The sequence below is a fragment of the Rhincodon typus genome, chromosome 25 (genome assembly GCF_021869965.1).
Source record: "Rhincodon typus isolate 14 chromosome 25, sRhiTyp1.1, whole genome shotgun sequence".
Classification (NCBI taxonomy): Eukaryota; Metazoa; Chordata; class Chondrichthyes; order Orectolobiformes; family Rhincodontidae; genus Rhincodon; species Rhincodon typus.
In genome coordinates this window covers 43,583,603-43,599,766 of record NC_063356.1, presented here as the reverse complement: position 1 = coordinate 43,599,766, position 16,164 = coordinate 43,583,603, and the positions used below count along the sequence as shown (strand labels likewise).

At 40.9% G+C, this 16,164-nt stretch overlaps 1 protein-coding gene across 1 annotated transcript in view; it reads right to left on the bottom strand.

Moving 5' to 3' along the window:
- sycp3 (synaptonemal complex protein 3) overlaps window positions 1–16,164 on the bottom strand; it is a 65,599-nt gene that overhangs the window by 9,516 nt on the left and 39,919 nt on the right. Inside the window, exons 7-8 of the mRNA XM_020535676.2 lie at window positions 10,352–10,451; window positions 327–425 (exon numbers count right to left, since the gene is read on the bottom strand). Of these exons, the coding sequence (XP_020391265.2) occupies window positions 327–425; window positions 10,352–10,451 (199 nt within the window). The remainder of the gene's footprint in view (window positions 1–326; window positions 426–10,351; window positions 10,452–16,164) is intronic.

The following is a 16,164-nucleotide window of genomic DNA, read 5'->3' as shown; positions in this document are numbered from 1 at the left end:
GTTCAGTGAGTGCTCCAGATAAGGCAAGTCCTAAATTTCTCCCTAAGCTGCACAGATTCTCTTATTTTAATCTGAGCTTCATATAGGACAATGACCACTTGGGTGAAGAACCAGATGCTGTAGCAAGAGTGTATTATTGCGCATGGAGGGAAGGGAGACAAAAAGTCAGAGTATTTATAGTTTCAGTTAAACATCATGATGATTGTATCTTCATCAAAATTAATTTCAGTAATTTATGTTATTACAAAGTTGATGTGGTATTATACAAAATAATTACCAATGTTTCAGTAAACATTTCTCAGTCACCCAGGTTTTTCAATGTTTACCTTCAGAAACTGTTCAAATAGCTGCTTAATACTTTTCAGCCTTTGTCCCTGGACCACTCTCATTTGTTGGAAAAGCTTCTGTTGCTGCCGAAAAAGGTTCTGTAGAAGGAACAATTGAAAACAGGCCTATATTCAATTTTATCTCCTCTCAATGGTCCTCTTCCCTCTCTTACAAAGCAATATGTCATGCCGAGTTCTCAGCTTACATTCAGTGCTCCACCTAGCTCTGAGACCACCTTGTAATAGCGTACCGTGCTCTGGGACATTGTTTGTCAGAAGGTGCAAACAGCGGCCCACTGCAGAAGCTCCATTCATCCCACATGTATCTATATGTTTTGATATTTCAAGTGCTCATCCAAACACTTTTTAGAGGTTGTAAAGTTTCTGGCCTCCATTACCTTCCCAGGCACTGCATTCCAGATTCCCACCACCCTCTGAATGAAGAACCTTTTTATCAAATTCCCTCTGAATCTCCTGCCCCTTACCCTAAAATTATGCCCTCTGTGAGGGCATAGGTTTAAGGTGAGAGGGGAAAGATTTAAAATGGTCCTAAGGAACAACTTTTTCATGCAGAGGGTGGTGTGTGTATAGAATGAGCTGCCAGAGAAACTGGTGGAGGCTGATACAATTACCACATTTAAATGGCACCTGGATGGGTATATGAATAGGAAGGATTTAGAGGGATGTAGGCCAAATGCTGACAAATGGGACTTGCTTTATTTAGGATATCTGGTCGGCATGGATGATATGGACTGAAGGGTCTGTTTCTGTGCTTTATATCTCTATGACTCTACTCATCCTGTCCATACCCCTCATAATGTTATACACTTCAATCATGCCCCCCCGCTCAGTCTTCTCTGCTCTGAAGAAAACAACCTAAGCCTATCTAGTCTCTCTTATAGCTCAATTGCTCCATCCCAGGCATATCCTGGTGAACCTCGTCCGTGTCCCTTCTAGTGCTATCAGATCGTCCTGTAGTGAGATGACCAGAACTGCATACAGTACTCCAGCTATGGCTGGACTAACATTCTGTACAACTCCAACAATTACATCCTTGCTCTTATACTCAATACCACGACTGATGAAAGCAAATGTCCCATAGCTTTCTTAACTATTCTATTCACATGCTCTGCCGACTTCAGGGATCTGTGAATAATTACCCCAAGGTCCCTCTGTTCCTCTGAGCTACCAAGTGTCCTGCCATTCGTTAAATACTCCATCATTTTGTTTCTTTTTCCAAAGTGTATCACCTCGCACTTATCAGCATTAAAAAAGTCTATCACTGTTCTGCCCATGTGACCAACCCATCCATATCTTCCTGTAACTTAATCTTATTCACTATTAACCACCCTACCAATGGTGTCATCTGCAAACTGGCTTAACAGTCCTCCCACATTTTCATCTGTATCATTTATGTATATAACAAAAAATAAGGTTCCTAGTACTGATCCTTGTGGTACACCACTGGACACTTTTCTCCAGTCACTTGAACAGGCTTCTACCACTACCATTTGTGTCCTACTACTAAACAAGTTTCTGATCCATCTCGCCAAGTTTCCGTCAATTCCATGTGCTTTAACCTTCTCAATCAGTCTCCCATGTGGTAACTTGTCAAAAGCTTTGCTAAAATTCATATAAACTACATCAATGGAACTTCCCTCATCTACACATTTGATCACATTTTCAGAAAATTCTAACAAATTTGTTAAGCATGATCTCCCTCTAACAAAGCCATGCTGACTATCCCTAATTAAACCATGCTTTTTGAAATGGATTTTAATTCTCTCCTTCAGAATTTTCTCCAATAGTTTCCCTATCACTGACTCTTTAAGGAAAGATCTCTAGAACAGCACCAATGGCACCACCATGCCATTGCACAGAGAACACTATAAATAAAACCTTCCCACACAAGTATTTCAGATCACTTCACTTTATGATAGTACAGTAATTTTAAGTTGTGTAACAGAGTGACCATTAGTGAACAACTTCAAAGAGTTACGGTCATCAGAGTCATTTGATTCTGATCAAGTAGATTGGGGGAAGAATGTTTTGCACAACATTGGAGAACTTTTTAAAAAATTCATTCATGGGATGAGGCATTGCTGCTAAACAGCATTTATTGCCCATCCCTAATTGCCCAGAGGGCAGTTGAGAGTCAACTACATTACTGTGGGTCTAGAGTCACATGTAGACTAGACCAGGTAATGATGGCAGTTTCCTTCCCTAAAGGACATTAGTGAACTAGATGGGTTTTTCCAACAATCGACAATGGGTTCATGGTCATCATTAGATTCTTTAATTCCAGATATTTATTGAATTCAAATTCCACCATCTGCCATGGCAAGATTCAAACCTGGGTCCCCAGAATATTACAGATAGTAGGAACTGCACATGCTGGAGAATCTGAGATAACAAGGTGTAGAGCTAGATGAACACAGCAGGCCAAGCAGCATCAGAGGAGCAGGAAAGCTGACGTTTCCGGCCTAGACCCTTCTTCAGAAATGTTTCCCCAGAATATTACCTGGGTCTTTGGATTAGCCGTCCAATGATAATACCATTAGGTCATTCCCAAATACCAGTCTCACCACACCCTCATGGCACATCGCTGTTTACTTAATATATGGTTCTGCACTTCAATGCAGGACCATGGAGCACACCAGCACCTTTTCAGGGTAATTCAGCTGCCAACATACTTTGTGAGCAGGGACAGGCACTCACCTCATGGACTGGGCCAGTTTGCATGTCAGGGATTCTCATTTGGTCTCTTAGTGCTCACTTACTTTGCAGGCTAAGTGAGGGTAAACATTTAAGGTCATTTCTTTTTCTTTCAGGCCGAAGGAAAGTTAAAACAAGATCTCCTAGTGCTGTAGCACATAGGAGGCAGCGAATTAAGTAAACTGGTTAAAGCTGGTTCTTGTAGCAGGGCAGGCCTTAAGAGTATAAAAGCAAGGTGTAAAGTGCTCCCAGCACAGATTGCGAACTGCAAAGAGTGTGGGAGTTTAGGCAAGAGGGGGAGGAAGGCATTGCTGTGTCTTCTTCTGGCCATTTTTGACAGGGGCTGCTTTGTGGTCAAACAGCTGTAGATAGGTCTAAGTGCGAGCTTAGGTGAGTACTGGGCTTTTTGCTGCTTACCATCCTCAACAAGAGAAGGGCAAGGAAAGATCATTTTTTGCCTATGTCTGCTTGTTGTGAAAAGGGCAGAGGTGGCAGTCAGTCGAGTGGTATGCTCCTCCTGTAAGATGTGGGAGATCAGGAGCAGTCGAGTGCCCCTGATGACTATGTCTGCAGGAAGTATGTCCAGATGCAGCTCCCCTCAGGTCTACTGGAGCAGCAATTGAATGTATTGAGGAACATACAAGAGGCAGACAGTGTGATAGATAGTAGCTTCAGCGAGATGGCCACACCGCAGTTTCAGTCAGGTAGATGGGTGAGCACCAGGAGAGGTAGGCAGGTAGTGCAGGAGTCTCCTGTGGCTATCCCTCTGTCAAACAAGTATACTGTTATGATACTGCTAGGGGAGATAGCCTCTCAGAGGAAAATAGCAGCAGCAGCCAGGTCTTTGGCACCATGACTGGCTCTGCTGTGAAGCAGGATATGGCAAAGTCCATATCCTAGTGAGCAGCACAGACAGGCATTTCTGTGGCCACGAGTGAGATTCAGGACGGTGTTTTTCCTCCCTGGTGCCAGAGTCAAGAACATCTTGGAACGGTTGCAGTAATTTCTTGAAAGGGGAGCATGAGTAACCAGAGGTTATTGTACATATTGGTACCAACGACATAGCTAGAAAAAGAGATGAGAGCCTGCAGAGTGAATATTGGGAGTTAGACAGTAATGAAAAAACACGACCTCCAGGGTAGTAATCTCTGGATTACTCCCAGTGACACACGCTAATGAAGTATGAACAGGAGGATAGGGCAGATGAATGTATGGCTGAGGAGTTGGTGCAGGGGACAGGGATTCAGATTTTTAGATCATTAGGATCTCTTCTGGGGTACAGTGATCTGTACAAGAGGGATGGATTGTGCCTGAACTGGAGGGCGAACAAGATGCTGGTGGGGAGAGTTGGTAGAGCTACTCAGGAGTCTTTAAACTAGTCTGGCAGGGGGTGGGACCCTAAACAGTAGTGGACAAGAGAGAAGTTTGAGGCTAGTACGGAAGTTAAAGGGAGCAAGTTAAATAGACAAGGCAGGCAAGAGCACGGCAGGGATCGAGGGAAGACTGATGAATTAAACTGCATTTCAATGCAAGAGGCCTGAAAGGTAAAGCAGATGACTCAATGGTTAGCACTGCTGCCTCACGGCGCCAGAGACCCAGGTTCAATTCCAGCTTTGGGTGACTGTCTGTGTGGAGTTTGCACATTCTCCCCGTGTCTGCATGAGTTTCCTCTAGGTGCTCTGGTTTCCTCCCACAGATGTGTAGGTTAGATGGATTGTCAATGCTAAATTGCCCATAGTGTCTAGGGTGGGAAATGCAAGGATAGGTTAGGGATTTGGTCTGGGTGGGATATTCTTCAGAGGGTCAGTGTGGACTTTCTGGGCCAAATGGTCTGCTTCCACACTGTAGGGATTCTATTCTATGAACTCAGGGCACAGATGGGAACATAGGGCTGGAATATCATAGCTATCACAGAAACATAGCTGAGGGACGAACAGAGCCGGCAGCTCAATGTTCTGGGGTGCAGATGTTATAGGAAGAATAGAAGGGGAGACAAGAGGGGAAGGGGAGTTGTGTTTTTGATCAGGGGAAACATCATGGCTGTACTTAGGATATTCCTGAGGGATCGTCCAATGAAGCCATATGGGTGAAACTGACAAATAAGAAGGGGAATGATCACTTTGATGGGATTGTACTACAGGGCCCAATAATCAATGAGAAATTGAGGAGCGAATATATATAGGGATATCGCAGATAGCTGTAAGATGGAGACGAAAAAACTGGGCGAAAGGAATACAGTCCTTACAGGAAGGAGGGTGCTATGATGTATAGTCATGGTAACCGTGGGAGTTGGTGGCCAGCCAATCCCCAGAAATGTAAACAGAAATGGCGAGAAAGGGAAAGGAGGAGTCAAACATGGACCAGGTGAAGGTGAGAACAGAATGGAAATCGGATGCAAGATTGATAAAAATTTCCAATTCTGAATGAGAAGGAAGCAGCACCAATGATGTCATTGATGCATCCTCACACCCTGCTTCATGTTGGGACAGGAGAGAGAGAGACGGGGAGGAGGGAGGGGGGAAAAGAGAAGGGAGAGGGGGTGTAGCGGGGAAAGCAGGGAGGTGGAGAGCAGTGAAGGGGGTACAGATGGATGAAAGAGGGGGAGGGGAGTGAAGGGTATGTGAAGGAAGGGGAGAGAAGGAGGTGGAGACAGATGGAGGGGTGGGGGTTAAGAGGGGGGGAGAAAGGGGGAAGAGGGAGGAGTGGTATAGAGGGACAGGAAGGAGACGGAGGAGAGAGGGAGGGAGGAGGGGAAATAGAGGAAGAAAGGAGGGGAAAGGGAAGGGGGAGACAGGGAGGGCAGAGGAGAGGGGGAAGGGAGGACAGAACAAGGGTGAAGGGGATGTGGGGAAGGCGAAGGGTGATAGAGGGAGAGGGGAGGGAGGAGGAGAAGGGAAGGTGGAGGAGAGGAGGGAAGAAGGTTGGGGGGGGCAAGGGTGGGGTAGGCATCGTCCTTGGCTCTCAACATGTATTCATCTGTGACGGACCAGACGTAAGAAAGGAAGTGGCCACGAAAAGCCACGCTCCTTGTCTTGCTTTCAAACTCCATGCAATCACTTCTCTCCACAACTCCCACCCTGCCAAATGCCCAAAAACATCATATCCTGAATATCCTTTTCATATCCTGCAGGTTTCTCTCTTCTAATCACTCCTGTTTTTATTCTGACAGAACCCAGCCCTCAGAACCAGACTGTATCGCTATGCAGCCAAAAAACTCTTCTTGCCAAAAAAGATAACTGTGGAAAACGGGAGGCAAGAGCCAATTTAAAACCAGAATAAAAGTTTTACAAAAATGCAGATAAAGTGCGGATCTCAACAAATCGGAGGAGGCAATAGCCTAATGGCTAATCTCTGGACGATTAATCTGCAGACCCAGGTAATGTTCCAGGGACCCAGGTTCGAATTCCACCATCTGGAATTGATGATGACCATGAAACCTCTGTTGATTGTCAGGAAAAACCCATCTGGTTCACTAATGTCCTTTAGGGAAGGAAACTGCCATGCTTATCTGGTCTGGCCTACATGTAACTCCTGACCCACAGCAATGTGGTTGACTCTTAACTGCTCTTTGAGCAAACAATGGTCAGTGACACTCCTATCCTATGAATGAATTAAAAAAGTAGAAAAGATAACAAGAACAGCAAAGGGTGACTGAAAAACAGTAAAAGGTCCAAAAGCACTACAAAAATAAACTTTCAAGGGACATCAGAATCAACTCAAAAAAAATGTTACAACTACACTAGGAGATAGAGTCACCAGGAGCAATGTGGGCCGCTTAAAAACTGATAATGATACTATTTTAAGGAAAAACAAGAAAATACTATAGATGTTGAATAATACTTTTCACCAGGACATGCAGTAAAGGAAGCTGACAGCATGTCCAAAATCCCAAGAAAACGAAGACTGAAGTATGAATGGGCACCCATCAAAATTGATTTTTTTTTGTTTTGCTAAAACTAAGACAATAATGGCACTTAATAGTGACAAATTCACAGACCTAGATGTTAAGGAAGTAGATGAGAACACTACAGATGCCTTAATTATAATCTTCCAAGTGTCTCTCAATTTACTAATCATATCTTCAGATTAGAAAATTACACTTGTGACTGCTAATTAAGAAAGGTGAAAATGGATAACTGAGGAATTACAGACCAGTTACCTTAACATCAGTTGCTGGGAAACTACTAACGTCTATAATTAAGAATATGGCAAATTCTCAGCTAATCAGAGTGAGACAGCATGAATTTGTATACTTTAAGTATTTGACTGAACTTTTTGAAGTGGTGGCTCAAGTAGTTGACAGGGGAATATGTACAGTTGTTATGTACATGGGCTTCTGGGAATCACAGAAGATGTGTTACAAGGCAGAATGAGACCGTTAGACCCGCAGTGTCTGCGGGTTCTCCAAATAAACACCTTAACTTACAGCCATTGTAAAAACCGTATCTTTTTATCTTTCTGTATTTTTGATCATGGACTGAAATGGGAAAAGGACTGTTCCAAAAACCAATGATTGTGGAAGAGACTGCTGCACATTTTAAAAACAAACTACCAGTGTCTATTGAAAGTGCTGTTTACACTTTTGTTTGTTCAACCAGTGAGGGATGTTTAGTTGCAGACAAACTGGTACCAGGGAGAGTGTACAAAAAGGGATTCAACCGGAAATTAGTAGACATTAGTCCCTGGGATTAAGAGCAGTTATCAATGACAATGACCTTCTGCCTGCCTGATTGGCTCCCAGGTGACTGAACAGCTTGTGAGTGTAAACAAAATGGTCAGAAGCATTCGGAATCTGGAAAGGAAGGTGCTGTCTTGGTCTTTGAGTAAGAAACATCTGAAGCCTGGAGAAAACCAGTTTATTTTCCTTCGCCAGTTGCTGTAAGCTGTTGCTTTTAAACAATAAGTCAGAGAGCTTATACATTGTGAACCAGTTGCTTTACTTAGTACCTGATGAACAGAGGGATCGCTGATAAGTAAGTCCTGGCAAGACAAATAAATCATCCCTGCAAACCCTGTGAACAGGAACCACTGAAGTGCCTCCCTAGTTTTCCTTCCAGGCATAACACCAATGATTTTTTTTAATGCCCATCTGTGTGCGTTGGGGGAGTTTTATAAACAGTTAAGAGTTTTAACTAATAAATTATATGGGCAATAGTTCATAATTCTTTACCTGTAGCTAGAATCTAGTTACTTGCAATAAATAGTAATTCTTGTTAAGTACAGAAACCAGTCCCATGCTTTCTGTCAATCTGAGTCTAAAATACTGGTAAATCGGGGGATTTTGAGTACTTTTGACGATTTACACTACCCAGTGAGTCGTGGCACAATTCTTTTGTCTTTTGCTTACAACCTTGCACGTTTTTTCTATTCAAATAATCATTTCATGTCTTCTTGAATACCTCAATTAGTGGTGAAGCTGTTTCTTACATCACATTCGCTACCTCTGCAAATCACTTTAAATCTGTACCCTCTCATCCTTTCACGAGTGGGAACAGTTTCTACCTATCTACTCTATCCAGTCTCTTTTGATTTTGAAAACTTCTTTCAAATCTAGTCTTACCCTTTTTCTCTTCAAGGTTAACAGTCACAACACCTCCAATCTATCCTCATATTGAAGTATCTAATCTCTGGGATCATTATTATAAATCTCTTCTGCACTCTTTCCAATGCATTCACATTCTTCCTATAGTGTGGCACCCAGAACCGTACAGAATACTCTACTGAGGTATAACAAGTGCCTTATACAAGCTCAGTGTAAAACTTTGCATTCTATACTGCAACTAATAAAGCCCAGAATTTTGTATGCTTTATTAACTGCTCTCCACTTGTTCTACAACCTTCAATGATCTGTGCACATATGCAGCCAGTCTCTCTGTTCCTGCACCACTTATACAATTATACACTTTATTTTGTTTCTCCATTTTCTTCCTATTAAAATGCATCACCCCCAACTTATATTCATTAAACTTCATCTGCCACTCATCCGCCCACTCCACCAACTTTTCTATGTCCTTCTGAAGTTCTACTTTGTCCTTCTCACAGCTTATCATGCTTCCAGATTTCATACTGTTTGCAAACTTTGAAACTGTCCCCTGCAACTCGGATTTAGATTATTAATGTATATCAGGAAGCGGAAGGGTTCCAACACAGATCCCTGAAGTACTTTATTATAAACGTTCCTCTAACCCAAATAAAAATCTTAACTATAACTCTCTATTTCCTATCACCCAGCAAATTTTGTATCCAAATTGCTGCTGTCCCTTTTACTCCATAAGCTACAACTTTCTCATAAGTTTGCTGCGTGGCATATATATGTAAATGACTAGAATACAAGTCATGATTCAAACTATATAAAGTCCTGGTGGGTCGTGCGGGGCATCATTTCTTAGGAAGGCTATACTGGCCTTGAAGCAAATGCATTGTAGATTTTCTAGAACAAAATATGGACTGCAAGTACTAATTTACTTGGAAAGGTTACGCAAAACAGGATGGTATTGTCTGGAATTTAAAAGATAAGGGATCATTTTTTATGAAATGAGGGGAAAATGGAAACTATTAACTCTGGTTAGAAAGTTTAGGATTGGGAGCATTATCTACAAATTAGAACTACACCTCCCAGGAGTGAAACTAAAAAACAATTCAATCTTCAGAGGGTGATATAAGTTTGGAACTTTGTTCCACAATGACAACTGAACATAAATTAACTTTCAATTTTAAAACTAATATTGACAGGTATTGGTAATCAAAAGTATTAATTGTACTGGATAAAGGTGGGTCTATTGAGTTTGGTCACAGAAGGGCATGATTTCATTTAATGACAAAACAGGCTGAAAAGGCGTGAAGGCCTCCTCCTGTTCTTATGTCCTCTCCACTGCCAATTTAAGCTTATCCCTGTGCTAATACGAAGGACGCTGAATGAACAAACCTTGGAACAGTTGTGCTAGATAGTGCAGCTCAAACTATAAAAAGTATCATGCAGAGTTTCAGTTACTGAATTATTTTTCTTGCTCTTATCCAATAATGAGAGACTCATCAAAAAACCAAAAGAACTAAGGATGCTGGAAATCAGAAACAAAAACAGAAATTGCTAGAAACTCAGCAGATCTGGTAGCATCTGTGGAGAGATATCAGACTTAATGCTTTGGGTCCAGTGACCCTTCTTCAGAGCTAGCAATTTCTGTTTTTGTTTATGAGAGACTTAAGCTACATTCAGTCCTAAATAACACCTAAAGAAATTTTTCACATACACAGATTGGTAGATTAAACCAAAGTTAAAATATCGTTATTCAAGATTATGTCTAGACACTTACTTCTATTTTCTCTTCTTGGTCCTTGGCCTTCTGAATGTCTTTCTCCCATTGCTGGAAGATTCCAGTAAACTGCTTACAGTAATCATCAGTCAGCTTTTGCCTACAGAAATAAAAGCAAGTAGAGAAAAAAATGTCAACGACAGCTACTCAGTGGGAAGCATCCATTACCATCAACACCATTTATCATCATTTCATCCATCAGAACAGATCTGGTATTTATGTAAAAATTAACTGCTTCAGAAAGGCATAAAGACTCAAGAGATAGATAAAACTGTTAAATCTCAGTCTGCACTAGAGCTTTGAAACAATATTTTATGCTGGTCAGTAGATACCTGGAATAAATTCCCCTTGGAAATAACTCAGAGGTATTCCCAGTTCTTTTCAAAAGGTGAGGCAGATGCTATGAAATTGGCACAAGTCGATATTAGAATTCAGACTGCCTCCCAGTATTTGATAGTCGTGCTTTTTACAAGATGCATGAAAGAAAGTACTTCCTACAACTAATGTATTTCTGACCTTCAACCTCCAGGTAGGCAATGATGCATCTATTGTGGGAGGATGCATTGGAAGCAGTATAAGCGAACAGTCTGCCCTGATCAACACTGATCGTTCATTCTGAAGTTAAATGTCTCAAGACATGGAAATAACACAAACAAAATGAATTAGCAGAATAGTAGATAATGAACACGATTTTTTAGTAGTACTTTCAAGATTCCAAAACAATAAAAGTTCAAATCCTGCACGTCCTTTAGCAACTCTTATGGATTGATTAAAATCTGTCAGTTAGGAAGAAACTTCTTAGAATATTTATGGATAGCTGTAGATTCAGTAGGAAATCAGAGTATTCAGAATGTCCATCTGATTAATAATTTTTTTTAAACCCAAGCGGAACAGATGAGAATACCTGCTCACATGCCAAAAATAAAACATCTAAATGAAGAGATTGTTATGAATTGAAATTGGACAGATCAGTTATGGATTCTGCACTTTGCTTTATTATTGTATTTAAGTCCCAACTTTGGATTCAAAAAGAATTGTGGAAAAATGCAACAGTCTTCTCCAAAGAAACTATCAGCCAGTTTCCTCAAGACATTGTCTCTGCTACTACATTAATATGCAGCATACAAAAGACATGACTAAGAAAATGGTATTCAACTTATCTCTCTGACTATTCTTATTTTCTTGCTATGTCTTCTTTCCTGGTACATTAACTAAAATGAATGTAATACTGATTTTGAAGTTTGTCTTCCATTGTTCTGGTGTATCTCCCCATGTTGTATTAGCTTACTCATATTTCCAAGGCTTTCAAATTTGTTATACACATATTTTTATTCAATATATTAATACAGATATATCATTTCCTATTTATCTGTGTTAGATTTTATTTGCCATCATTTACTAAATAAATAATTTGAAACCTTTATTGAATCTTTAACTGCATTCTTTGTCTCTGGTGCTCTCTCTATTTAGCATCATTGGTAAATTTGACAAGTAGTTCCCAAATTCAGATCATTGAAAAAGATCAGAAGGAATGGGGACCAGAGATTTGTTATTTCAAACTATTAAGATTTCTTTAAGACTTAACACCTTGAGATCTGTGGAAAATTTAAAATTTCAGAGAAATTTTACAGAATGGTTATTTCGCTGTATTAGAAAAAATAAATGCAGTAAATAATATATTAGTGTCACTGTGGAAAGGTCTACCTGACTAATCAGATGGATCATTTAACTCTCAGCACAAGAATGAGATGTTCTTTTCATAAACGTAACATTCATTTCAGGAAGCACTGTCATGCAGTTTCTTTGCCTTAAATGTTATTTGGATTGAGAGTGTTTTATTAGAAAAGATACCTCTCTTCTTTTTCCTTTGCCACAGTTCAAAGCAAGTAAGGGTTATGACAGGCCACGTGCTGATGTTTCTACAGCAAACTTCTAGGCAACGCTCAACTAGGATTTATAGAACATTTCACGAGTATCCAGTTTCATGTATAAACTTCATGATCACAAATGTCAGTTCTAAATAATTGCTACTTGCAAAACTCTCATAATTTATCAATCTCCTACTGTTCTGAGATAAATTCTGTACGTGCAAGAACCTGAAATGCTCCTATGTCATACTGTTTTGATTTGTGTTCATGCAAACACAATTTATTATGGTTGATTGCAGCTGTTATGGAAGACATCAGTGTGGCATGTCAATCAAGGAGAGCTGCAGTTCCAGTTCCAGTGTACAGATATTAGTCAGCATGCTACTTCTCTGATTACCTGAACAGAGGTTATGTTCAGTTCACAAGAAGCTTAGATTTGTCAGTGAGATATGGTATTTGTGTTGGGCAAGTGAAAAATTGGAATTCATCCAAACCGTAACAGCTCTATATAGAATATAGCATCCCTACAGTGTGGAAGCAGGCCATTCGGCCCACTGAGTCCTCACCAACCCTTTGAAAGGTATCCCGCCCAGACCCCACCCCATCCCTGCATTTCCCACCCTAGACACTATGGGCAATTTAGCACAGCCAATCCACCTAACCTGCACACGAAAGAAACCAGAGCATTCACAGGAAACCTATGTAGACATTGGGAGAATGTGCAAGCTCCACACAGACAGTCACCTGAAGGTGGAATCAAACCTGGGTCCCTGAGCGGTGAGATAGCAGCGCTAATCACTGACCCACCATGCCACCCCAAACATTTTATCAAATGTTAGTAGATGCAGATCATGAGGGTCATGGATAGGGTGAAAAGCCAAGGTCTTTTTCCTCCTGTGGAAGAGTCCAAAAATAGAGGGCATAAATTTAAGGTGAGAGGGGAAAGATTTAAAAAGGACTGAGGGGTAACTTTTTCACACAGGAAGTGGTGTGTGTATGGAACGAGTTGCCAGAGGAAGTGGCAGAGGCTAGTAGAATTACAACATTTAAAAGGCATCTGGATAGGTATATGAATAGGAAGGGTTTATAGGCATATGGGCCAAATGCTGGCAAATGGGTCTAGGTCAGATTCAGATGTCTGGTTGGCACGGAGGAGGTGGACAGAAGAGTCTGTTTCCAAGCTGTATGCCTCTACTTTCTGAGGTCTTAGAGTAGGTATCTTTACTTGAAACAGTCATGTGCATCTAATCTTTCAAACTGAGATATTTTACTGAGAGATCCCTCCTAGCAGCCAGGCTGAGAATCACACATGCTTGTTTCAGGATGCTGGCAGAATATACAGATCCTTGTAAACTCAGTTGGAGAGCAGGTATGAAGCCAATGTATCAGGTAGACCACTGAGTGGATCACTGAAGTGTCTTCTACCTGTAGCTGTGCACAGTTTTCCTTAATAAGCATCAAGCAAGTACTGATACATGAAACCAGATGAGCCCACTTTTATTAATGCTGGGACATCAAAAATCGAAAGCAAACTTCGAATATGATGTGCATTCTTCATTAGTGGCAACAGCTTACATGTTCCTGGCTACAAGTAATGGAAATGTTAGCTCTGACAACAAAGAGTGAATTCCATAGCAATTTGTTCACCCTGGGACATTTCAAAACACATCTGAATCACATGAGTCCTGTTGTCGATAGAATCCTGCCAAGATCCTCAAAGCTGAAACTGAGGCCAGCCACCCCCTGTAGCTGGGGCACTTTGCGGTTCTGCATATTCCTCTTCTGCCTTACCTTCTTCCTCTTCCACAACTTGCTTCTCTTCTTCCTCTGATGAAGTGTCCTTTACAGGACCTCATTGTCTTCAAGATCCACACTACACTGGAGGGCCATTTTTTAAGAGTGTGCAGCAGATGAACATAATAATAAAAGCCCTTCCACAGGTATTTGTGTTTTAAAGGTCATCACCCAACCAGTCAGGCAGTGAAACCTAATGGCCTGCTCAATGGTTGCCCAGTGCCTCCGTCACAAGCTCCCACAGAACAGTCAGTAGCCATCTCCTTAATATCCCTTGGCTCCTAGGATCAATACATGGAGTTTGGGAAATGAAGCAAAAAGCAGCAGCAGCGTGGAGAGAGGGAGTCATGAAATCTGCCAGAATAGCGAGCATGTGCATGGTGGAAGGTCTTCATATGACCAGATACAAACTAAATACTCAGGGAGTGATAATACTTTTTCAATGTTGATGGATGTGACTAACTGATCACTGAGTGCCAATTTCCCTATCAGAAGAATCAATGATGCCTAGTACCTGAAATAATCCAGTGGTGGAGTCAAAGTCGACTCTGACCCTGAGAGAAACAATACAGAGAATGCTGGAGAAACTCAGCAGGTAACCAGTCATACTGACGCAAAATGTTAATTCTGTTTCTCTCTTCATAGATGCCGAGTTTCTCCAGCATTCTTTGTGCTTGTTTCAGATTTCCAGCAATTGCAGTATCTTGCACTGGAAACCTGTGTCTATCTGGAATTTAATACACAAGCCAGTTCTAACAAATAGAGCATCATTTATGATCAAGATGCAGAGCACAGCAGTTCACAAAATGCCACCATGGTCTGCTATCAATCCTTGGAAGAAGCCAGAAGTGAAGAAATTTAAAACTATAATGAACTTTGATAGCCACTGGCAAGCATGGGAAGCAATGCTATGAACTGTGAGGTCTTCAGCACAGATCTCTGTAGTTACGTACCTAGAAAACTGTACTTTCCTGCAGCACTGGTTCTCAGTCATCTCAAGGTAAACTCCATCCTCAGCAATCCATAGTATAGATCCCATAAGGGGGTTGGGGGATATGACTGTTCCATCCTTCCTGCTCCTCATCTCTCTCCTTTGGCCTCTTGTCTGACAGTTGTGCCCTCATTGTGAACTGCTGACTTCTTAGTGTTCAGTCGTTATGATTGTAGATAGCAGTAATACTGAATAAGTGAAATCTGGCTTGATAGATTGTATGTCTACTTGTCAACATGATGCTCAGACACTGAACACATTCACAAAAGGCTGCCATTGTTCTTTGGTAAAAAAAATAACATAAGCTATTACATAAAAAAAATAAACAAAGTTGTACACATGACCACTTAAAAAGATTGCAACATAAACATCAACAAGAGAGATTCAACCCTTTTCCCAGCAATATCCTTTTGAGAGACTCAATCCCCAGTAATGTATTATTCCTATATTAACTTTTTTTTATTTAACTGACATGATTTATGATGATCCTAGCTGATGTTATTACTGGACAAGTCTGACATCAGGCTTGGTAGATCATGTTTTGATTTTCTTTATTTAATAAGGTAGTCCTTCCCTGAAACACAAACGCACAATGCTGTAGATTTAGTATTAACAATAGAAGAGAAGTTTATAATATAAAAGTGAAAACCAAGATATTCACAAATAACACAATTTGAAAGATTTTAAAACATATGGTAAAAATACAACTAATCTATCACAAAAACTGTCATGTTTCTATACTCAAACACCAGAGAAAGTTTACTCTTCTATCACATCCTATAGGTTTAAACTGTTTCTTTCAATTCCTGGCTTTAAGAGTTTGGTTGCCTCTTCTTTGGTTAGTCACATAACTGAGCTTAGGCTTTCTCAATTTCAAATAATTTCTTCAGCACTGTAACCAAACACTTCTGGTCCAGAACTTTAATAGCCATAGAGTAATACAGCATGGAAACAGACCCTTCAGTCCAACTTGTGCATTCCAACCAGGTTACCGAGACTGAACTAGTCCCACTTGCCTGTATCTGGCCCATATGCATCTAAACCTTTCCTATTCATGTAGCTGTTGAAATGTCTTTTAAATGTTGTAACTGTACCTGCTACCACTTTCTCCAGCAGTTCATTCCATATAAGAACCAACTTGTGTGAAAAAGTTGCCATTT